The sequence below is a fragment of the Ptiloglossa arizonensis genome, chromosome 10 (assembly GCF_051014685.1).
Source record: "Ptiloglossa arizonensis isolate GNS036 chromosome 10, iyPtiAriz1_principal, whole genome shotgun sequence".
NCBI classification, from domain to species: Eukaryota; Metazoa; Arthropoda; class Insecta; order Hymenoptera; family Colletidae; genus Ptiloglossa; species Ptiloglossa arizonensis.
The window spans coordinates 9,420,439-9,445,386 of NC_135057.1; the positions used below are offsets into that span (position 1 = coordinate 9,420,439).

Sequence of the window (24,948 nt, forward strand, 5' to 3'; positions counted from 1 at the left end):
CGCAATTAAGACGCCGACACTTTTTCCAAACGAACCGATATTTTCGATCGTTAACCCGTGAACGAACCAAACCCCTCTGCGAGCTAGTGACCGATCGCGATTCCCAGCTGTACGAAGAATCTCGATTTCGATGGAATTCGCCTCTCGGATTTACTTTCGATCGTTTCTTCCGTTACGAGTGATCTCGAACCGGGGACTTTCGAACGTAATTCCGCGTTCACCGTTTTCGATCGCGTAGCACGGTGGCTACGATGAAACGAAAGAGAGTCGCGTGTTTCTCGGAGGAGATCGTTGATCGAGGATCCGTGCGTGCCTGCCGGTCACGTGTTACCGGTTACGTTGATTCGCGGAATTGAACGTTGAAATTAATTCGGTTCGCGAGCCGATAGCTCCGGCCGGCCGAGGAAGCGGTGGAAAGAAGAACATCTCGGTACGATCGTGCAATCAGAACCGGCCGAGGAGGATGGAAATCGAGGGTTATTCGAGGTTGAGTAATCCACTCGGAGCGCACCGCGAAAAGAACGAAACGAAAGGGAACCGAAGATCGAGTAGGCGCGGTGTTCTCTGTCAGGTTGTCACGATTTCTTCGCGGCGGGTCGCTGAGAACTTCTCGCTTTTTCATCTTTATTCTCGACGAGAGAGACGAGAAGAAATTTCACCTTACCGTTGGATCGTCTCCGCTTCGGTGGACACCTCGAAGGGCCGCGTATTCCTTGGAAGGCTACCTCGTCTACTTGTTCGACTCAACTTTCCTCTATCACTGTTCAAATTCACCTCTCGATCCTGAGTAGAGGCAATCGCACCCTCGACGTCTGGAAGAGTTACAAATTTCCCAATCTCCGATCTAGAATTGTTATGACGTCTCGTAGGTTGTCTCGAGAGTTCGCTCCTGGTGAATGCTTCGAACAGGTGGCTCATCCGTGATTTACAAGAACGCTCTATACTCTTATCGAAGACTTTGGTCGTCCTTTCCTCCATATTCTGTCGTACCAAGTACTCTCGTTTCGAGACTCTCCACATTCTCTTCACATTCTCCTCGTCCGATCGAGATCGCGATTCCACCCTACACCACCCTTACCCGACGATACGCATCGCGACGCGTAGCACTGGACACTTTGTAACGCGGTTTTCGTCGTCGAGAGGCAACCGTACGCGTACCGAGGTATCGCGATTATCCGCGGTATTCAGGACGGGACACGCCCATCGATTTGCGTTTCCATTCGACAGTTCGGTACGTTATCATGCCCCGGCGCGTCCCGACGCGATGATCGTCGGAAATCGAGCGTAATCGCATCTTGCGCCTCTAGAAACGGTTTGACCACAAGCAGACAGTTCTATCGGGGCCCCGGCCAACTCGAGCATTATAGCTACGTCCACGAGCACGGAGCGCTAAGCTACGGATCCGCTTAAACGGCGGATTGCACGTTCCGGCCGGACGCGGAGAGGAAACGTGTGTATGCGTGGCCGCGAAAGGGATTCGTGCACAGGTAGGTTGTTAGTCCAATGAAAGTTCAAAGGAGCGCGTGTGGAAGGATCGAGGGGGGCCGAGGAGGGTGAGGGGGAGGTGAAGGGGAGAGGTTCCCCGTGTTGTGTTTTCTTGCCGCGGCGGACGCGCCATCGCTCCACGTAATCTGCGTGTTGCGGTTTCGCTGGCCGATTCGCATCGCTCTTCGCGGACAACTGCCGCGCGATCTTGTTGGTTTAGCGATATTATCGATAATTTGACAATCGTCCGTCAGTTCAGCGCCACTTAGATCGCTATTATAACCGCGCGTCTTTCTCGCCGATTCTCCACTCGGACGCGTCTATCGCGCGCACTACTCGTCGTCGTTGCCGTATCAACCGCTGGTTCTCCCTGTTTCTCCGAATGGCGACAAGCGAGGCTCCTCGAGACGGACGGAGGCGAAAAATTGAATCGTCTCGAGCGAAAAATCATCCCGCGAAAGAAACGAGAAACGAGGTGGAAGAGAAGCCCCGGACGCGCAGCTGCGCCCGATGGTTCTTCCTGCTAAACAAACAGGCTCGAACGCGAGGCGGGCTGCTCGTTCTTCGGCAAACCGCAGAGCGCTTCCTTCGGCTCGTTAACGAGATCCTCTCGGTGCTCGATCGCGCGAGTTCGCGCCGATTCCGCCACCCCTTCGCCCGGACCCGTCACGATTTTTTCGCCGAATAACCGACCGCAGGTTCCTCGTTCCCCGACTCGATTCGAAATAAATCAAGCAGCGACGCGCAACGGAAATAAAACAAGACCGCGCGCAAGAGTACACAAAGAAGACCAGACGATACGACCGGGGGAGAGGAAATTGCTCGTGCAACGTCGTAAGAAATCCTCCGTGGACCGGCACCCTGGCAAAAATCCTATGGAAACGTTTTCCGTGGTGTCGTTGCTCGTTCCTTGCTTTTTTCGCACAGATCCCTCGAACCGTGTTGCCCCCTTTGGTCGTTGTTCAGGGTTATTACACGGTGTCGAGGAACCCCCGCCGCGAAATTAAAAACTCGCAACGCGTCGTCGCCTCCGCAGAAACCTTCTCGTAACATTTTCCAACGAGTAAACTGCTCTCGGTATCCCTCGAACCGTGTTACCCTCGTGGCGCCTGTGATTATTGCATTATGTTGCAGAACCCTTTACCGAGCGTGCGAGTCTCCCGCGTAGCGCCCACGGTTGCCGAGGATTACGCTTGCAACTAAGAGATCGCGAACCGAGCGAGTATCTACCCCTTGGTAACCACCGTTGGACTCGGAGTAACCAGTCCCCTCGAGGACGAACAACACTTGACTCTCGCGAGACTATTTACCCTTGGCTCGTTGGTGGTGAGAATACGAAAGTATTCTCTCGTAACTCGGAATTGAAGCCCCTTTGCGACGTTTTGTTTCCTCTCGCCTCTGTTGGGGTCTACGATGGTTAGCTCGTGTCGCGGAACGACTCGTAGAAACGCGAATTCGTCGTCTGTGGAAAAAATTCACGATTTCCCCACGTGGTCTCGACATTTTCGCAAGGTACTTCCCCATCTCGACGTTTTCCGCGCCTCTTCGTCTATGATCGTTACACCGTGTTGCAGAACCTGAACACACGAAATTATAAAGCTTGTTGCGACGCGAGGGGTAGATGGTATCTCCGTCGGTCGACCGGAAGATAGAGGTTAAAACGCTCTTCCTTTCGTTCCAGCCAGGGTATCGAGTACGAAAGAAATCCCGGATGCGCACTTAAACGAGACGGAAGAGTGGCTTGTTTAATTTACGAGCCGTTCGGTAATCGTTGTACAAGAGAACTACGGCTGGAAGGTTCCTCTTCCCCGTGGATGGATAAGCAAATTCGAGGGCACTCGGGGCCCAGAAGGGGACTGGCTCTCTTGTCTCGGGAACGCAACTCGCAAAGTCATTAGTCGTGCTACGAGACGACCGGATCGGGATCTATCTCCGCGGGCCTTTGTCCTTCGTCGATGGCCTTTTAAGAACGACGAAGGTGTAGATTAACCAATCAAACGGGTGTTGCTACCTCACAATAGTCGACTTAATGACTGTTAGTCGGTTCCTCTATCGATCGTCCGATCTGATCAATGATCCCCTTTCTTTCATTTTCCGCGTCATCCTCGAGCTTCTTCTTTTGCTACCAACTTCTTCTTTTTCTTCTTGTTCTTCCTCTTCTTCTTCGTCTCCTTTTTGTCGGCTCCGCGATACCGCGTGGCTTCTCTTTTGGTAGCGCTCGTTCGTTCGATATCTATATCGGAATTCGATCCTCGCGCGGAAAGGGAACGGGAACGAGAAGATCGTCGGGTCGATTCTCGTCTCGAAATTCCTCGACGATTCCCAATTCGTACCGTACGTATCGAATCGCGATCGTCGAGTCGTCGACGCTCGCGTACGCGTGAAATCCGCGGGACGCGATGAAAATCGCGGGTGAGTCGAGTCACTTATCGGTCGTCTCTCTCCCGCAAAAAGTCTTATTTAATTAACCACTCGTAATAGTCGGCCGTCCACGCGTACGTGCTCGGAGGTCCCCGAGGCTCGAATTAACTTCGGAGTTTCTTACACCTCGAAAGGATTCACCGGGTAGGAGGACGCGGACGAGGGAAAGAGGAGGACGACGGGGAGGCCGCGGAGAACTCATCCGGCCGATGATTCGGCGTAATGGGGTAGCGCCGTAGGGGGCGTGGCCCTTGCTAATGACATCATCGTGACGTAATCGTTTCCTTTCAGTCATTGTGTACCCAGACACGGTAAGAACAACACCGTGAAAACAGGATCACAATGGTCCCTCGATGATCGGCCCTCGACGCCGCCGCGATACCCGTGAGATCTCCCCGAGCTAAGTCGAAATGCACCGACGACGCGTCGAACCTCACGGAATTTCGAAAAGTATCGCGTCTTTCGAGGAACGGGCCGAAGACGAACAGAAACGTGTACCAACTACGAAGACCAACGGAGACGTGTACCAAGTACGAAGACGAACAGAGACGTGTACCAACTACGAAGACGTTCTCGAAAATATTGCAACCGCGTCGAATTAGAAATTTCCAAACGGAGAACCGAAACTATCGCGTCTCTTTGAAATCTCGAGAACAACTCGAAACCTACCCGATGAAACCTGTCAACGGTACATTTGACGCGCAACGGTTGACGGTAGATCCGGCCCCAATCCTGTGACTAACGATCCAGCGGTGCAAAACTCGCGCGAGAAGAAGGGGGAGATTCTTTTTCCAGGAGCGCGCGATTCCGTGTCGCGGAAGTGTAAAACCGGAGAGGATCTTTCACCGTATGCAAAATCGAGTACACGGTATCCGTGATGAGGGGCAGCCGTTCGATTAAAATATCAGCAAACGGCGCGACGCGACTCGAGGGGGGCCCACGGAGATCCAGGTCTCGATCGCATTGCGCTCCGCCGAATAACCGCGCGTAATTTATTGCGCGCAACGAAAGATTAAGAGATAACGCGGCACGATAATCTCCGGGGGTACGGCGGATCACGTGAATCGCCAGAAGGAACGAAAGTAGCTCGGGGATAATTATTTGTAGCCGCGGTTAACCGTATGTAATTTCGAGAGTCGGTAGCAGCAATCGATCATCGAGATCGGATACACGAGTCAGGAGGATAGCGGACCCTCGCCGATGGAGGAGGAGCAGCAGCTCCGTGAAACTGAAGATAAGCTCGCCACATGGGGTACTCGTAATTATCGGGACAAGAACGGTCAATGATCTTCCCGAAGCAACTCGTTTCGCCGCGTCATCGATATCGCGCGACTACGATTTCAACGTATTCGATCTTACGTGGATCTTTCTCCGACTCGAGCAGTTTCGATCCGAAGGTGATCGTGCTCGCGATCGAGCACCCTCTTTGAAATTCCCCCGCGATGGATCTTGCGAGTTCCAAAGTCCCTCGCGAGCATCGAAAATTTGAAAAAATCATCGCGATCCAGTCGAGGATGCTTCCAGGCGTCTTCGAAGCTCCTTCGTCTCTGGATCTTTACGATCCAGAGGCGATTGCGCTCTCGATCGAGCACCCTCTTTGAAATTCCTCCGCGATGAACTTCGCGGAGTTTCAAAGTCCCTGGCGAGCATCAAGAGTGTGAAAAAATCCGCGCGAGTCGAGGATGCTTCCAGGCGTCTTGGAGGCTCCTTCGTCTCTGGATGTTTACGATCCAGGCGCGATCGTGCTCGCGATCGAGCATCCTCCGTGAAGCTCCTCCCTCCGTGAGCCGTCCCTCTCGTCCCTCTCGTTGCTCGAGATGAGCAAGTCCGCGATATCGAGCGACTGGACGTTTCCACGAGCGGTCGACGAACCGTTCGAGCAAATATCCGTCGACGATCGCTGCGACTCTCTCGTCCATCGTGGAAGATCGTTATCCGATCCGCGATCCGACGGAGTTGTTTACGATCTGGTTAGCCACGGTGAGGGGAGATCGCGAAGCGAATTCTAACTGGGACGCGAGAATAAAAGGATCGTAGAATCGGGAGGGAATTGCCAACGACGATCGTCCCCGATGAAATAAAGAGAGTAAAGTCGCACACGGTTCTGAGGGAACACGTCCGAAACGATCGAAACGATCGCCATAGGAGGAGCGGTAGCGAGTTTCGTTAACGTCGCGACGCCATAGGCCAATCCCCGTGACGGTCCCCGTTTCCTGTAGTTTCTCGCGGACTTGGCGCGTCTCCGCGTGGTTTCGTAGGCCAGTCTCGACGTCATCGCGGTAAACAACTTCGGTTGCCATTTTAAGCTCGCGGCGTATTCGTTCGTTCGTTCGTCGCGCGAGAGAGGGCGAAGATATTCGGTCCCCCTGTAGCCGGGGCGAGAGAACGAGGTCCTCGTTCGTGTTTAGAACGCGATGAAGAGAGACGGTACGCGCGGCAAGCGAAGAGGGTAAAGGCGTAGCCATGGAGGGACGTCGATTGGCGCCGGTACGCTCGCCGGGGATTGGCGGGACGAAAACGATCGAGGCGGGAACGCGTTACGAAGGCGGGCGTTTCAAAACGACTGGTTCGGGCGACGATCCGGCAAGGTGGTGGACGCAACGCCGGGACACACCGGCGCGAACCATTTGAAAGTTCCCCGGGGGCAGTGGGGGAAGTCACCTTGCCGTCTCTTCCATCCAGCTAACCGACCGAGGAAACGGCCCCACACACCGGTTCGCGCAGCCGCAGCGTACGCCTCTATTCTCGCTTCTTTTCAACGCGTGACCGTAGAGCTCGACCAGTGCGCGCTGGATCCGCCGCGATCGCTTCCTCCCTTGCCTCCCTACGTTTTTCGATTCCTCTCGGCTCGTCACCGCTGCGTGAACATCGCCCGCGTCCTATGCAAGCCGTTTCGGAGCGTACGACGCCGATTCGCCGCGCGACGTCCGTCGATCACGGTGACGCCGCGTCCAGAGTCCGAGGTGCCGCGAGCGACCATCGAGCTGTGCGGAATCAGTGTATTTTTCCATCGGGAACCGTCCTCGGGGAGGTTAATCGAGGTGCTCGGCCCCAACGAGAACAATCCTGTCGACGCATCAAGGTCAGTACCCCTTCGACTCGCTAACCTCGCGTCAAGCGTCGTACGTCTTGCGCGGACCTCTACGAAGAGCGTCTCGCGATACCTTACTCGAATTTCGAACAACTCTCGAACAGACTCTTCGCGATGTACTCGGTGCACGATGGACGACGATCGACCTAAAGCCTTCACCGCGGCTCGACAAGAGTCCGCACGTCCAACGCTCGTCAGCGGGGATAGTCGAAGGTCGATCGCAAACCTTCGGTACGCTTCTATCGTTTATTAGAATCTATGGCTTTACTTTTACTATTTTCTGAAGCGACTTTTCTCTAGAAGTGGACACCGATTCGTGGAAACTTGCGACGGTTCCTATCTATGGCTTTACTTTTACTATTTTCTAAAGCGACTTTTCTCTAGAGGTAGACAAAGATTTGTGTAAACTTGCGACGGTTTGTCCTCTCGCGATAAAAACTCGATCAAACCTCCGAATCTATAGCTTTACTTCTACTATCTTTCGAAGTACCTTTTCTCTAGAGAGAGACAAAGATTTGTGTAAACTTGCGTTTGTCCTCTCGCGACAGAAACTCGATCAAACCTCCTAATATATAGCTATACTTTTACTATCCTTCGAAGCACCTTTTCTCTAGAGGCAGACACCAATTGGTGTAAACTCGCGACGTCCTCTCGCGATGAAAAACTCGATGAAACCTCCGACAACCTCCACCGTGTATACAAACTCGTAGATTTATCGTCGATCTCTCGAGGTAGCATCTCTTCCTCTCAAAGCCTACAGCGAACCGTACACGCGAAGGATTATCGGAGGCTTACACGCTGGGTTTGTCGTCGGTCGGTTAATCCCTTCGGTGATAACAAGTCGATCGAACCTTGGATAAACCTTGCCTTTCTTGCAAACCTAGCAACCGTCTTCCTAAATGGCCTTTGTCGCGAGATAGATAACGACCGATGCATCCAAGTAACGAATAAAGTTTTACACGCACGAATCGACGTCTCGTTGCTCTCTCTCTCTCTCTCGCGAAGAAAAATCGATCGAAGTTATCCAAACCTCTTGATCCAACATCGTATCGTTGATCGCGAGTGGCCTTGGTCGCGAGCGTTCGAGGGTGCCCGGGTTGTTTAACTGGAATTTATCGCGGACTACAATGTCATCGAACGTAAAACCCGGGGTAAGCGATAATGGAATTTTACGTTCGCCTTTATTACGACGCGTCTTGCCGTTAAAATTCCTTTTGCCTTTATAGCGCGATAACTCATCCGTTCCGAGTACGTCTCCGCTGGGTAATCCGCGAGGTATTTCATCGTACGGTGTCTTTCCACGGTAATTGAACGTCACGGGTAACGAAATCGTAATTAATCGAACGCGACCCATCCGCGACCAGTCGTCTCGGTTTCTAGTCGCGACTCGTTTAAGTGGAATTCTACTCCGCGTTCGTTCGTTCGTTCGTTCGTTCGTTTGCGCATGCGATCGTGCGCAGCCTCGAGCGATTACCGCGCACCGTTCGTCCTATTCGCAGAACGCATTGTGTCATCCGCGGGGGCCACTGTCTGCTCAAATGGCGTATACATGTAGGCATTTGTCAATTCGTTGTTCCGTGACGGTTGAAACGTATTTTCGTCTCGCGCGGAGAACGAACAGTCTCGTAAACCTTTACCGTCGGGTGACGACTGTTCGCGAGAACATCGAGACGAAAGGGTCTGGGGTTCTTTTTCGCGGGAATCGACGCGACGATTCGAAACGACACTGTCGTCCGTCGAACCTCGAGAGGAAGAGTCCAGAAGGTAAAAGAGCGTAGTTTCCGATCGAGGAGCGATCTTACTCGAATACTCTTAGGTAACGACTTGGAGAAGATCGATTGGAGAAAAAACGTCTCGAAATCGTCTCGAAGTTTGCCTACCCTCCTGAGAGCTAGTATCTCGTTGAACACGTGACACGTTGTTCACGGTTAGGAAATTCGGTGAGCGTTAGGCGCGAAATCAAGATCGCAAATAAGAGATTCCGACACGTCGAAATAAGGACGCGGCCGCGGGTGCAAGGACAAGGGGAATAATTGAGCTGCGGTTTTTTGGCGGGATCGGCTCGCCCTTCGGTGAGATTATGAGTAATGCGTTCTTTGGCACGTTCTCCGGGCAGTGGTTCTCGTTCGGTTCGTCCCTCTCGCGCCACCGTTTCGTGTCCTTCTCTACCCTTGTCCTTTTGGGAAGCTGATAGAGACCAGGCTTTCTCGGCTCGGTCGTCCCATTAGCGTAATGGCTCTCGCTGTGTATAGTCTTCGCATTTAACCCGGCCGAATTCTCGTTCATCTTTTCCCCCGAGGCATAATTTCTTTACCGCTTCTCTCTCTCCTTAAACGTTTCTTAAAATTTAATTCTCCCTCGCCCTTGCTCGACCGTCCTCCGCACTTTCGTATTTATCTTTGCCCTCCCCCTCCCGCCGCTCCCGCGCGGGTATAATCCCTCTGTTCGATTCGTTCGTGGCCCTCTCGCGTCGTCCACTCTTCCCGTAAATTTCTCCCTACCTCCCCCGTTTCACGTGGCACGAGAGGGAGAGAGAGAGAGAGAGAAACGGGGTCTCTCGTCTTCGGGGGTCCCCCGTACAAGATCGATCCGGATAACCGGAACGGGAACCGGACGAGGTCGCGCGAACCCGATTAATTTCATAGCCGCGAGCAACTTCTATGAGTGACTGTACAGCTGTTGCACGGTACTAAAGTATAAGTTCCCGATAGCGAGGGCAGGTTTTAATAAGAGAAGGATTGAGAGCTCCCCGTACCTGCACTACCACGAACCGGTGGGCTCTCTTTCCCCTGTCGCGGGACGAGAGCAGATAGCAACAATAAATAACTTGTCCCTGCGCTGGCTAAAAGCATCCTACCGATCCCGTTGGTGGCCACCTCCGCCGTTCGTTCGTTCGTTCGTTCGTTCGTTCGTTCGTTCGACCCAGGACCCGGTCTGCTTATCGATACTCGTGTCCTTCTGCGTTTACCGCGGCTTCGCAATCGGTTTCGCATCGAGCCTATTCTCCCACGCGCACGCGTACGCTCATCGCTCGTCGAGTTACGGAAAATTTGTCGAAAATAACGACAACGAGCACTTTGGGAAGAAATCGCGCGCGTCGATCGCCGGTTCGCGGAACGAAACGCGTAACGCTTTATCCGTGGCTAAACGGAGAAACATTAGGCGAGAGGGGACCGTTAAATTTCGTTAATTACCACCTACGGGAGCTCGTGAAATCCTTAAACGTACCACTCCGCGCCGTATGTAATTAAAGAGATTTGCAACGGGCCCGTTTTTGCAAACCGCAAATAACCGTGCACGTCGCGAACGAGTTACGTTACGATCGAGCCTGGGCTTTCTCGGTGAACACCGTACGTAACAACAACGTACACGCATCCCGGTTTCTTCGTCGACACGGTGCACCCGGGATACGAGATTTCGTGATCGCGGATATCGTGGTTTAAGTTCCAGCCGGAACGTTCTATCGTGGACCAATTCGATAACGCGCACCGTTTCTTGAAAACTCTCGCTCGACTACGAGCGGGTAGCGATTAATCGACTAGGAACCGCGAACGTAATTGAACATTTGCGACCCGGTACGCGATCTCGACGCCTCTACCGATTACGAAATCGATTTTCCATAGATATTTTCAGCGCCGAGTCGCACGGTACGACGACTAAGCGAAATATGGCCGCGTTCACGCGTTACGAGTCGAGGGAGCGATCAGAAGTACGCGAGCTGTAATTGTTCGATTCGAAGCGGAGTGTGTACGAAGATCGTTTTGGGAAACATTGACGAAATCGTTGCCAATTTCGATTTTTCGTTTCCACTTTCGATAAGTCGCGTCGAGTAATACTTATCGCTTCGATTCTGTGTATCTTATAAAATAATTAACCAAGAGCCCACACGGTTGATCGTATTTTCGCTTTATGCTTCGTTTCTAGCTCTACCCCTCGAATACTCGCAAAAACCGCTCGAAAACCTCCTACGTGGTTTCGTGCGCACGTTGCGTGTCGCGATTTTAAAATCGGCGGCCAATTTTGACCCACTCGTCACCGTGGCCAATTTATTTAGCAAATAGTCGTACCGCGCCTCGGAGAAAGCGACTCCGCGATTTTTCGTTTCCACTTCGCGTCGATAATTCGCGGTTGCTCGCTAATCGAGAGGCTGCAACGCGTTCAACGTACAAACCCGCGTGCCACGGCGGCCGATAAGCACCGCCAGAAATCAGCGGCATTAATCCGTCGACGATAATAATTATTATGCCCGATTCGAGGCAATTACCGGTGACGATAATACCGCACGCCGTGCCCGTAATCATATCCTGTGACGCGGATGTTGCGCGAATCCGCGGAATGAATTCGACGCGGAACGATAGTTATTATCGAGCGAATTTACGACCCGAGCGAATATTAGATTTCCAATGGGAGAGCGGGGAGGAAAGAAAAAGAAAAAGAAAAAGAAAGAAAGAAAGAAAGAAAGAAAGAAAGAAAGAAAGAAAAAATACTGTATTTTCTCGACACGCGGGAATCTCGCGCGTATCGAGAGCCAGAAATAAAAGCAACCGGAGCGGAACACGGGTGAAACGCGACCGAGATGGAAAAGAAAAGGAGAAAGATTCACGATGGAGGTGGACGAGGAGGTGGAAGTAGAGGAGAGGGTTGTAAAAAGTTTACAACTTCGGCGTGGCCGGTCTATTATTTAGGGGGATGATTCCTCCGCTTTCCACTTTGCTCGAAAGGGTCTATTGTTCGTTTAGAGCTTTCTCGCGTACCGCTCTTCCCACTATCTCAATCCCTCTCTCACTCTTTCCGACTGGTTCGGTGTTTAGGGACGATACGCGCGCGTTGAACTTAACTATAGGCTATCGATAACTACCACTTTACCCGGACTGCGTCACTTCCGGTTTCCAAAGCGACCACTACCGTTTACGACTTCACAGTCGAGCGATCGCGTTCCCGGCTCGCGGCTCCCCTTTTCCACGTCGTGCCACCGAAACCGAGGTACCCCTCCCGCCACGGATAAACGAACGTTTTTCGAAATCGAACGTTTCTCGATTATCGGCTCGTCTCGATTATCTCTCGATCGATCGATCGTTCGATCGATCGCTAGCAATTAGACCCCGCGTCGAACCGGGTCTGTCCTTTGTCCGGGGCCCTCTTTGCCCAAGGTAAATACAATTTCCGTTTCTCCGTCGACGAGAGGGGGGTGAATCGCTCGAGGGTAGGTAGAATCGCTCGGCGCGAGTCGAGACCGCCGGCAGCTTTTTATATCCGCGGACAATATTCTCCGATTAGTTTCGCACGGAACCGCGCGTTTACGCGTGAAAGACAATTTTTCCGCTCGCGCCGCCTACTCGATACCGTATCCCGACGCGCGGAAGAAGTTTCAATGACCGACATACAAAACCGTTTTCCTTTCGCCCGAAACAATTATACACGTAATTCGCGCGCTCGCTCCCGCTCCCGCTCCCGCTCCCGCTCGCGTTCTCTCGGCCCCGTAAATTTAATAAGTTTATGCTCTAATTAACGCGCCGCGCCGTCGGCCGTTTCGCGAAACTTTACCGAGGATTTTACGCGTTGCGGCAACCGCCGCGGATAATAATTCGGGTAGAAAAACAAGCGAGAGTAAATAATTCACGCCACTATAAAGCTGTTCTCCGTGCTTCAACGATCACGGCTTTTTCAAGTTGGCCGCTTCGACGAGGCGTACCTAGCCACCGCGTCGGGCGACCGCAACGCTTATTGTTCGCCACGTTCGTATCCTTCGACCGAAACACCGATACCGCGTTAACGGGAACTCATTATCGCGCGAATCTTCGTAAATCTCTTCATACACCGGGCCGGCCACGGTTACACGCCCGATACGAGAATAAAAAGAAACGTCGAGCGATTCCTTTTTCAGGCCCGCGGTGCTGTGTCGAAACGTCGAATGCAAAGCAAGAAGAACGATGGAAACCGAGGGAAAGGTGGGGAACGGGGACGACGAGTTTCGAGCACTAATCCAGCGTGAAGCATTCACGACGATCAAACGGAGAATCGAGTTACGCGCTCCGTTGATTACGAATCAATCCAAGATCGGGAGCAACTTGCCCCCGGATACTTGTTTCTTTTGCCTCGCGGCTCGATCGATGGATTATTTTGTCGCTTCTTTCGATTCAATGTAGCCGTTGTACGAAAAGTAACGAAAAAACCTTGCGGATAAATCGGATGTGTAGCGGACCGTGTACCTACAGCTCGACGAATTTAAAGCGATCCCTCGTGGGCGTGGCCTGAGAGCGGTGGGGGGAACCTCGCGTAGCTACGCTCGACCCTTTCCACTGGAAACTTTCCCGCTACCAGAAACCGGCACCTCGATCCTTCGAGTCGTGTGATTGATTTCGAACGGAACGTTTTCGTTTCGACGTTTCGTACACATGCGTTCACATCTTAGAAGAAAGGAGTAATTGAAATTTTAATCTCGATTACAAACTGCGAATCGGAGTAGCGGCGAACGAGAGACGATTCTTGAATAGAAAGGGTTAATTGGAAGCGTCAAGGGATAGCACACTGTTCGCGCGCGTTGAACACTGGGAATATCGGTGCGTGCAATTAAGAATTGACAATGCGAGGAAATCGATCGAGGAGAAAAGGAGGATCTACGAAAGGCGTTTGGGTGCAAAGTAGGTTCAAAGACGAAGAGATGGTTGATAAAGAAATGATTCCATAGGGAGAGAAACATGTAGAATTTTTCCCACCCCGAGTAAATCGAACATTAGTACGAAGACGTTCTCGCTGCGTTTCGTTCGAACGGAATAAGCGATTCTCGTCTCGGTGGATAAAAGTTGGAACAATCGCGAAGCAATATACGCGAGGTTGCAAAACGACGAGGTCTTAGGCAAAGGTGTTAAATCAACAAGCAACAGGATTTAACGGCGCATTGAATGTTTTCCCTTTCTTCGAGCGTAGCGAGATAAACGATTCTCGAGGTGGTTGAACGCGATTGTAATACCGTCGAGGTGTAGGTTTCGCAGTCGGTCGTCTTCGACGAGGAGCGTTGTCGACGCAGGTTGCGTTTCGTTAACCGTCCGCTTGCGTCCAGCTGCGGAAAAAGCGGCGAGGACATGCGGGCGCTATCTTCGCAGATATACATAAATGTATAGGTCCGCGTCGGTAAGCGTTACGCCAGCTTGATGGAATACTCAATTAGACCGTGCGCGTCTGTACCCCTATTCGAGATAATTAATAGCGCGAGTCCGGTGAAAAATGCACGCGGCGCGCTATCAGCTGGCGAGTTGCTCGTTGGAGCCGATCGCGGAGTTATTAAATAAATTATCGCTCTCGTGGACCGTGGTCGATCGTTGCGCGGTCGTCCGCGCGCTTAACCGATACCCGTCGTGGAAAAAACGCGCGACCGTCTAGCGGGAAACGATACGAAGCGAGAAAAACCGGCTGGAAAAAGAAAGAGCCAGGCAATATCCTTAGACAATAACCGTGATCCGCGTTCGTTACGACACGTTTGTCTTTTATCGATTACTTTGCATAAGTTTAAGCGCGGCGCGGCGCGGCGCGGCCTGTCGCGTAATGCGAGAGTGGCGAGAGAAGCGAGACGCGAGCTTTAGTGGTTCTCGCGGCGAGGATCGTTCGCGGAACGGAGCGCGGAATAAAAAGAACAACGAGCCGTATTCGCGACAAATTGCTTTATGGCGTCGCGTCGCGTCGCTCTCGCGTCGCATCGCCGCGTCTGTGCATTTCCATGTCGTAAAATCGTGTTATTTAGGGCTTCGATTAATTTTAGCCGGTCGAACGGGTTCGCGACGCTCTGTCGACGCGACGATCGCGTCGACGCGTACGCTCGTGCACGCGGCGTTTCAATTTCGTATCCATGGATAAATACCGCTATACGCGCTCGAGTCGAGTCGAGTCGAGTCGAGTCGCGTTGAGTCGAGTCGCGCTTGTTCGACGAACGCGACACCGGTGGATCCGGTATCGCGATCGTTGGAGATTCGACGCGGAACGAAAATTAAACGAAAGGGGAATCGACGTAAATAAACCTCGTCGAGTCCAAAGGAACGTTTCGAGCCCGCGATCGAAAACGAAACCCGCGTATCTGCTAGCGAGCGGGTATCGAGGTTACGGCGCTGATATCGCCGGGCATTAAACGAATTTAGATAAAGTCACACCGCGCCTCGAGCCGTAGGGCGAAGAGGGACGATTCAAACAGAGAGAGAGAGAGAGAGTGAGAGGGAGAGGGGGCAGCACGCACAACGATGCGAAATCGCTAAACGAAATCACGAAACTCGGTCGTAAGAAGATGCGAAATGGTAGAGACAGCTGATATACATGGGATAGGCAGGGCAGAGGCTTGGACCAGGGGTTGTCATTAACTGGGAGCTCACTCGAGAGATAACCACTACCTGCCACCATACCGGGCCTCATTTTCCTCGCTATCCCCCACCCCTCGCTCTGCTCGCAACTTGCTTCGGCTCATTACAAAAAGCACGTGAGCTCGCTGCTGGCTATTTATTTCCGAATGGTGCATATCACTTTTCGTAATGGGCCCCGCGAAATTAAAAGTATGCCCTCCGGCACCGAATCGTGCACGCATACCGTTGCATATCGTACCGGAGAGCTGCACCGCGCGAGACCGATACGCGCGAGAGGGACTCCTTCCCTTTCCCTTTTCTCTCTCTCGCTCTCTCTCTCTCTCTCTATCTTTACCCTTTTTAGTTTTTCTGCATCCCGCGTCTCCCTTAACCATCCTCGCGTGGTAACCATCCCGCTGGATCCTCGACGCGCACGGTCGTTGCCGATGGTGATTCGATTCCGATCGAGTCCACGAAAGTGGAATCTGACGCGATTTTCGAAATCCTCGCAACAACCTCTATCGTCCATTGGTCACTGTACAGGGTGGACGGACCTATGGTATCGCCCGATTTCGAAAACTACTCCGCAACTTCGAGATTACCTCGAGAAAATCGCGAGCGGATAACACGCTCGAGGGAGAAACTTTGCTTTCGTTTTTCTGCTCCGAATCGATACATGCGAGACATTCGTCGGTAAAGATACCGTTGAATCGACAAAGTATCTTTCAGAATACCCCCGAAAAATAACCACGACGAGTAAGATGGTCGATATACACCGTCGACGCGTTTCGAGCGAAACGAAGGTGAATCCCACGGACGAAAGACCATCGCGCGCGTTCGCGATTCGTTTCTGGAAACGAACCTCGAAACGTAATTTCGTTCGCTCGGTGGAGTATTTCCAGCGATTACGAGGTGGTCGGAAGAAGGTCAGGGTTCATCGGTCAGCTTCCTTCACGGACAGCTGCGCTTCGCCCATTAACAAACGGCCGTGTACCGAGTGGCGGCGGCGGAGTCGGCGCGCGTTCGACTCCTTTTTATTCTCCTGCCCGTGAGGAGGAATGCAGCCATGCATAGGAACGCGGCTGTGCGTAGGACGATGACGAGCGGAGGAAATGGAATTTTCGTCGGCTAATTGAGTTTAAACATGCGAGAGAACCTTTCCGGAGTCGTACAGGTGCTTCCACGAGTTAATGCGACCGGGGGAACGCCTCTCCGGGAAAACTACCGGCCGGACGATGGGAATTAATAGTTCGCGTTCCCCGCGATCGTGTTTCACCTCGGTCGACGTGCTCGTGGTCGACAACAACGACAACGACGACGACGACAACGCTGATCCGACAGACGGAAGGAACGATCGCGTCTCGACACCTCCGGTGTCGAAGATAATCGATTTCCCAACGTCTCGTTACCAGTCGCGAGGGAAAAAAAAGTGGACAAGGAGAGAAAAGATAAAAGACGGTTCTTCAGTTTCGGTTCTTTCTGTCTCGTCTCGCGACACGTTCGCGGTGACAACATTATCGTTTGCAATTTTCTTTGGGAAGTGTATGGTAATTTTATTATCACCGACAACAGTGTACGCAACGACACTGAATCCTCGCATACAAATTGCCCGGGCGTAAAAAGCGTGTCGCGGCCGGGTATACGGGGCGGTGGCGCACCGTATACTCGGTAGATTATCATTTCTAATGTCGGATATGTAAATGCAATATAAATCGTCGGTCGAATCGATGAAAAACAAGGTGCCGCGAGGCTGAGCGAGGCCGGGAGCCAATTCTCACGTGCCAGTTTCCCCCGCGCGGCTTCCTCGCCGGTAGAACGCGAGTCGGTACGCTCGCTCGCCGGGTCCCTCGCTCGCTTGTTCGCTCGCGCGATCATAAACATATTAATTTACGAAGCGCCGGCGAGACGAACGGATCCCCGCGCGCCAGATGCGCGCATAATTCGCAATTACGGCCAGGGGACGGAGTGCGAAAAATAGGCTCCGTGCGCTACGAGAGATAATAACTGCGACGTAATTGCGATGTAATGAGACGCGATATCTCTTCTTCCATTTACGCGGCGAACCGAGTTCGGCGTTATCGCTTCCGCGTGCATCCGCGAGTCGTTGCTGCTCGATCGACTCCTCGACTCGACGCAACGAAAAAACGTTTAAAAGGAACATTTCCATTCGTTCGGTTTTTTTCCCAGCCCGGGACGGTATAACGGAAGAACTCGCGCCAAACGGGTAACGAACCGACGAACGGGTCCCGAAAGCGACGTTTACCTCCCGAGAACAAGATATCACCCGTTTCCTGACCGATCGTTTTCCCCATACCCTTTGTTCCCCCGACCGTCTATCCGCGATTCCCTTTTCCATCGTTTCCCGGAAGACGGACAGCGTACAAAGACGCGATCCGCGGAGCCGGTAACGCGATTAAAGGTATCGCGAGGTTTCGACGAGCATGCGGCCGTTCGAGTGGACGTCTTCATCAAGGAACTACCAATCAGGATGTGTGCTGCCGAACAAAAACCGGACGGTCCATCTAAAGGAAGGAGTGAACCTCGCGGAGGGCACCGACGTTCGAGAGAGAAAAGGACGGAACGCGACGGGGGAGAGAGAACCGCGGCTGGAAAGCTCTTAATGGCACCAAACGGCGATGCCGAGGCGATCGAGGCGAACGAGGCGAACGAGGCGAACGAGCATCCGCTACGGTGAGCGGACCGGGGAACAATTACCCGCAAAACGACAACTGGACGACGATCTTAGCCGTGGATCCGATCCCGAGTGGAAATCGGCGAGTACCACAGCACCCGGACAAGAACTCGTTGCCGCGGCGTGTCGTCGCCGATGGCGCGCGCCTCCCTCTTTAATTCATGAACCTTTGCGTAGGATACGCTCGAGCCACGTTACAGGAGCCAACCGATCGACAACCGATAATCTTCCAGACTTTCTTGCGCCCGGATCGGGGCCGCGGTTGGGGAATCCGCGCTCGCCTCGAGATCCTATAAGGTTCCGACACGGACGAAGAAACATCGCCCGATTCCTCGAAGGTTGCCATGTTTAGGTCGAACACCTGTGCGGACTTTTATGGAGGGCTTCCCACTCGGGAGGGAACCGACCATCGCGACAGGAAAAAGAAATCGGTGCCCGAGTGTCGCCAGAAATGATGCATTAAGTGCTTCCGTCGCTCGGCGAGCGACGCGGAAAAAAAACAAGAAAAAATAAAGAAACAACGAAACCGCTTCGGCGCCCGGATTCGGTCGATATTTACGAGTCGCGCGGAATTATCGAACCTCGGTTCTCGTCTCTTGCCTACGCGGATACGTTTCGCGCGTAACGAAGCTTCGAGACACGATTTTTCGACACTTTTCGACTCTTTCAAACCCATTGCGCTGGTTCCATGCTCGGTGGGGCAACAATTCGAGACGCGTGCAAACTTTCGATCGTATTTCGAATTTTCTCTCGAAGCTGGAAGCTAGAAGCGATCTTTCAACGATCCGGTACCACCGTACCGTAAAACATCCGGAAACGGATCGCTCACATCGAAACAACGACCAGACGGAGAAGAAACCTTGTTTCCTCGATGTTCGAATGGTAAAGCGTTACACGGTCGCGGAAAATTCATGGAAAATTCATGTAAAACGTGGAACGGTTATCGAAGGTCGCTCGGTAGTGGACTCATGCGTTCGAGGAGCGTTTCGGCGAGTAGGTGTCCAGTTGGTTCGGGAACGAGGGCCGTGACTCAACGCGAATGCGCACCGGTACGCCTTCGGGGAGCTAGCGGTGTGCAGCGATGCGTTCAACGCCGGAATGGAAGAATAATGTCGGGGACAAAGCGCCGTTCGCGAGCGTAAAACAGCGATAAGTCGTAAAAAAAAAGAAAAGGAAAGAAAATAAGAAGTGTGCGTTTCGCGAGCGGACTCGAGTCGCGGAAGATAGCGCAGGAACGATTAGAAGCAGCGTCGAGCCGCGGCGCGGTGAATAATTCGGAAAATGACTTAATTATCGCGAGCAAGGTCCGCGAGCCTAATTCGGTCGCGCGCGGACACGGCCCTACTTCTTTTTCTTCTTCCTCTTCTTCTTCTTCGTATTCTTCTTCGTCGAGTCGGCGTTACGAAAATGATAATTCCCCTAACCCGATGGCGCGCGTGTTTTTCGTGATCGGGACGCGAGAGACGACGAGCACGACGACCGGTGGAACGCCGCGAGGACGACGTTACCGCGCCGTGAGCCCTCCGAGAGGAGAAAAAGCGGCGAAGAAAGGGAACAAGAGAGCCAAGGATTCGCGGCACGTTTCGATGACCGCTAGAAAACACGACCTCTCGATTTCGAGGGTAGGGAAGAGGGAGGGGGCGACCACCTCTCCTCGTTATGCCCCGGTCGTTCGGTCCCCGAACAGCCGGGGAATTCGTTGACCACCCATCGGGTGGTGGTGGTTTCTGCTGTCGCGATCGGAAGAACCTTCTCCCTCGGGACTGCGGCCGAGAATTGACTCGTCGCGCGCGGATTCTTTCGTGAACGAAGAAAAAAGAAATGAAAGGAAAAAGAAAAAGAAGAAGAAAAGAAGAAAACGCAGTCGAGGGAACACGAGAACGAGGGAGGGGGTGGGATCGAGAGAGAAGAGGAGGAACGGACGCGGAGCAGGGACGGCGGCTTTATGTTAAACGGATTAGACAGCGGAATGCGTTGCCTCGATGAATTGCTCCTATACGCCCGGTAAACGGTCGCGTTCCGAGAACTCCACCGCGGAATGTCAAGATACGGAGAACCGTGTACCCGCGAACGGATTAAACTCGCTCCTCTCCGATGGACCTCTAATTGCTCGCGTGACCGTATCCGCGATCGACGACCGAACGAAGCTCGCGCATCCACGAGGAAAAATACACGCGCGTATTATAATGCGCGGCGAACCGATCGGCGACACTGGCGCTGACTAAACTTAACGATACGAAAGCTTCGCCGACAGAACGAAACGATCGAGTCGATCGATCGATCCGTACGTTCACAGTTGGCAACCGAGGAACTCGATGTTTCGTATTCACGATGGTGGCGTATCACGAGTCCGGTTCGCGACCGGAAATACGGCTCGGATTTCGAAAGGACGCGGTGGCAGGGTTTTCGAACCGGTTGATCGAAGCTGCCCGGATCGAGAGTTTTCGACGCTGAACCGTCGAAGAATGTCTTCTTACCCGTTCGGGGCGCGTGGCCGGTCCACGGCGTGCGCCAATCTCGGATAACATCTAAAAGGTTCCCGATCCTAATTCGAAGTGTTGGAGAACCGTGAAGTCCTTATTTGTATCTCCGTGCCCTACGGGCGACATTCCACGTCACAGATAACATCCGATGGCGATCAACGCGCGCGTGGTCCGGCTCGTCGGGAGAGAAGAGGATGAAGAGGTGAAGGAGGAGGGACGAAAATGACGCGAACACTGTGGAGGACGCGACAGCCACGAGCAACGAGGAACGACAACCCCTTTTCCTGCGTCGTGCCACCATCGTGTCTCGAAACGTGGAAACCGAACTGTCCCTTCGTTCTCCCTTTCCTCCCCGATCGATGTTTTTCCCCCAAGGGACACGCATTCGCGCGCGCGTGTTCCCTGCTACTCGAATCGTGATAACGGTCGAATGGTATTCGGATAGAAAGATTAGAAAGGCGAAAGAATCTCCCCCGATAGACGGAACGCCACCGAACGAAACGAGAAACGGAGAGACGGATTGGTAGATTTCGTTTGTAAGGTTCGCCGGGTCGCTCGGCCCCGCTCGCGAGCCTTTTGTGTCTCGCTGGTCGATAAAATGATTTCGTCTGCGGTGTTTTCGGCAAATTCGACGTACGCGGAACGATCGTTGAATTCCACTCCAACGGTGGTCGGTACGAAAAAAAGATTCGAAGTCGGCGTTTTGACCGCCACTGTGTCGAAGGACGTGCCGCGTATCTGTAGTCGAGAGTGGTCCTGAGGACTCGGATTAATCGGGGACAAGGCAAGCACATTACCGCGGCTCCAGATAGCAGTAGGATAGCGCCACGAAAACCACCGTGAAACTCCAAGAACCCGACACCCGGGTTCGCTGAAAGCCCCGTGGTCCGAACGGCCACTCGGGCCCTTGGCGAAAGAGCGACACGGTGAAACAGAGAGAGAGAGAGAAAGAGAGAGAGAGAGAGAGAGAGGGAGAGACTAAATTGGTCGCCCGAGCCTCCACCCGAATCTGTGACGGGTTAATCCTCCCGGGTTCCACGAAGCAGGAGAGAAGAAGTTGCCCGCGGGAGAAGATTAAAGAAAAGGAACTCTGCGCGGGGCCCCAGAGATGGAATTGGAATCGGAAACTTCTGCTCCTGGGAATTTTTGCGACGTCCGGCCCCGTTTCGTACGCTCGATCGCGGACCCGAGGGAACCGACCACCACGGGGACGACCACCGTCGTTTTACTCCGTAGAAATACTTTTCCGGGAATAATAATTGGAACGGTAGCCCCGTTCGTGACGAAATTCGAAACGACCGTTTCGATTCTCGGACGAGTTTCCTTTAGACTTCGCGAACACGCTTCGGTAAACAGATGTTCCTGGTAACGATAGATACGGTTACCAGGTACACGTGGTAACGATAGAACGAGTTCTTTCATCGCGTAATATTTTACGGAGAAAGTTCGAAGAGAATTCAAGATGTTACCTCTCGGATTGTCCCGGCTCGGTCCCGAGTCGACGACAACTCGACGGTCAGAGGGGATGGTATCCCCACTCCTTGGCTAGAAGTGCACCGTATCGTCTATTGGTAGCTTTTCCACCGAATTAAGTGGCGATCGAGGATCGTCTCTCGAGTGGAAAGGGTTAAGCTTGAACTTCGATCGAACTGCAAGAATTGGCAGTGTGCTTCATTGTACAAGATCTTGGAGTCGTCGATCGAAGAATAATAGACCGATCGAAGGACCAAGATGCGTTAGACCTGTGTCGAATAATCGACCTTCTCAAAGATATTCTACACGGTCCAAGTGTCCTTTCGTTCCACAAACAGAGATACTTTTGCTCGAAAGACTTCCAATCCCTGAATTTCGCTCACAAATAATACTACTTAAATATTTCCTTTTCTCTTCTAAATTTCTCCCCTCGTCTCGAACGTTTGCGCACCGAACAGAACAATCTCCACCGAGAGAACATCGGAAACGTATACAGAGCTCGTTCGGTAGCGAAATTAGTGGTCACTTTCCGATAAGCAATTTGTCCCCGAAGCGACTCGCGTAATTTTACGTGGTAATTATCGCGAAACGAGCAACGACAATTTGGCAGATCGGATCTGAACGTCGGGTCGCGCGGCACGAGAGACACGCGTGTATCGTAGATATATCTCCTCTCGGTGTCTCTTGGTTTTACGGACGAGCGTAGAGGATATCCTGGCGTTGTACACTTAACGACGATTCACGGCTACCCCGACTAATTATTCCCGCCGCGGCGGGACCTCTCGCGTTGAACGCGTAGGGTCATGCAGGTTGTCGCCTCGATGCGCACGGCAGGCTTTCGGAACGCGATTAAATGGACTCATGTCGCCGCAAACGATGACAACCACGACGACCACCGGCTCGATCTTTATCGAACCAGCAATTGCGCTAGTCGTGTTCTTTACCGAATCTACGAGAGCATCTCCAGCCACGCAGACAACAATACAGACAGAACCGGGAACAATCTAATTGCTCGCTCGACGATGAATTCGATGAGAATTTTTATCATTCTTTCGGTCGAGAATCGTCCACGTTTTGCTCACGGATGAACGCTTCGATTCAAAAATTGGAAGAATCGTCTACTTCGAACTCTACTCTCCAATTCCACGAGGATCAAAAGTTATCGGTCAAGTTACCGTATCGTTGGTTTGAAAATTGAAATTTCAATCGTAGAATAAAATACACAGAAAGAGGATTGAAAAAGTATTCGAAATCGCTTCGACTCGCACCTCTTTCTCGGTATTTCGCGGTAATCCATAGCAGTGGATTATACGGAACGCTATACGAAATTGTTTTGGTAAAGGCTGGCTCACGGTATCGGTCAAAGTCGTTCGTTCCTCGAATGGCAAAGTCGACGAAAGAGTGGAGACGACGCGTTGCGAAGAACGTCGTTGTCGTCGTCGTCGTGGCAACTGACGAAAGACCTGAACGGTGTAAAGGGAACGGCGTTAAGAATGTCAAGGTGGCAGGCGACTCGAAAATTGCCCCGCGCAACTGCACACAGTCGCGCGACCGTGCAGCCGACGGTGCACTAATGCGCTTTAATTGTGACCCTCTACAACGCGCGGCGGCGGCGACTCCTTCTCTTCCACCGGTTTACTGCCGCGAGCACATCTATACGCTCGTACACACCAGTCAACCAACGTACACACCAGTCGACGAACGTATACACGAGCCAACGAACGTACACACAAGTCGACGAACGTATACACCAATCAACGAACGTACACACGAGCCAACCAACGTACACACCAGTCAACGAACGTACACACGAGTCGACGAACGTACACACCAGTCAACGAACGTACACACCAGTCAACGAACGTATACACGAGTCGACGAACGTATACACGAGTCGACGAACGTACACACGAGTCGACGAACGTACACACGAGCCGACGGGGAAAGGCGCGCGCGAGATGCACACACACGCGAGCGCGAAACTCGGCTGCGCGATTGTGACATCGGGTTAAGATAAGCGCAGTTACGGAAATTGAATAATAATTGCAGGCCTCGATCACCCTGCGCCCCTTCCTCGGAACTCGATTTCCATCGCGCTAGCGTTAGCGAGCGAACCAACCAACGAACGAACGAACGAACGAGCGAGCGAACGAACGAACACGGTTCAAGGGAAAGAAGTCTAATAACCTGCGGCGCTAGACGCTAGTCCACGTTGTTCTGGCATATCTGTCGATCTTCTTAATTAGAATTCCGTTGGAAAGGCGAAGACAATGGTACGAGAAGCGTCGGGTAGATGTGTCTCGTGAAAAAAAAAGGCCTTCTCGCCTTGGTAAGCGACCGACGTTGATGACTCTGTCTCGATGCATGTTTCTCTTTTTCTGTTTCTTTTTTTTTTTTCTCGTCTTTCGGGGAAAACGTAACCCGGTCGCGTTCTCGGTAAACGGAGAACAATGTCACGCGCGTGTTGACTGTTGGTTTTCGATGTTAATGTCCGTTCGAGAAACGCAAAGTATCCAGCACGGTGTTCCGGCACAATGCGCGGCGCGGCTCTCGCGGCCATGATCGATGACTAGATAAAGTATCGCCGGTGGTAGGAGTAATCGGCCCTTAACCGTCGCACATAAATCAAACTACTTCATCCACGGTGAAAAGAAACGACGTCCTCGATGTATAAGACATAACGACGCGTAAGTGGATTTGGAAAACCGGTAGAAAACCTGATTACCGCTTTCTCGTTCCCCCTTTTGGTTTCCGCGCGCAACGGGGCTCGCGCAACGAACACGGGAGACGGTTTAATGAAGTGGCGCTGTGGGTTGTTCGATAATTTATGAGCTCGTATTAATTACGGAAATATTGGGTACAAAAGTGGATTGATTTTATCCGGGGACGATCGAGAGGTATCATAATATTGGTAAATGGAAACGAAACGAAACGAAACGAACCACTGCGTGAGTTCTCCGCGACGCGACGGTCTCGAGT

At 52.5% G+C, this 24,948-nt stretch overlaps 2 protein-coding genes across 2 annotated transcripts in view; both read left to right on the forward strand.

The window, feature by feature from the left end:
- The window catches only part of LOC143152459 (homeobox protein aristaless), an 86,597-nt gene that overhangs the window by 33,097 nt on the left and 28,552 nt on the right, over positions 1-24,948 (forward strand). The gene's annotated exons all lie outside the window — the stretch shown is intronic.
- Positions 4,129-13,150, forward strand: LOC143152307 (uncharacterized). Its single transcript, XM_076322276.1, has 9 exons — positions 4,129-4,133; positions 4,198-4,290; positions 4,625-4,753; positions 4,815-4,857; positions 5,050-5,164; positions 5,415-5,688; positions 5,787-5,939; positions 6,368-6,988; positions 12,882-13,150. The coding sequence occupies exons 1-9, from the start codon at positions 4,129-4,131 to the stop codon at positions 13,141-13,143; spliced, it is 1,695 nt and encodes a 564-aa protein (XP_076178391.1). The 3' UTR covers positions 13,144-13,150.

Excerpts from the sequence above, each read along its gene's own strand:
- LOC143152307 (XM_076322276.1), top strand. Across the intron at positions 4,754-4,814 it reads ACCGGAGAGGATCTTTCACC|CAAACGGCGCGACGCGACTC; the intron begins GTATGCAAAATC and ends TTAAAATATCAG. Across the intron at positions 4,858-5,049 it reads GGGGGCCCACGGAGATCCAG|CAGCAATCGATCATCGAGAT; the intron begins GTCTCGATCGCA and ends GAGAGTCGGTAG.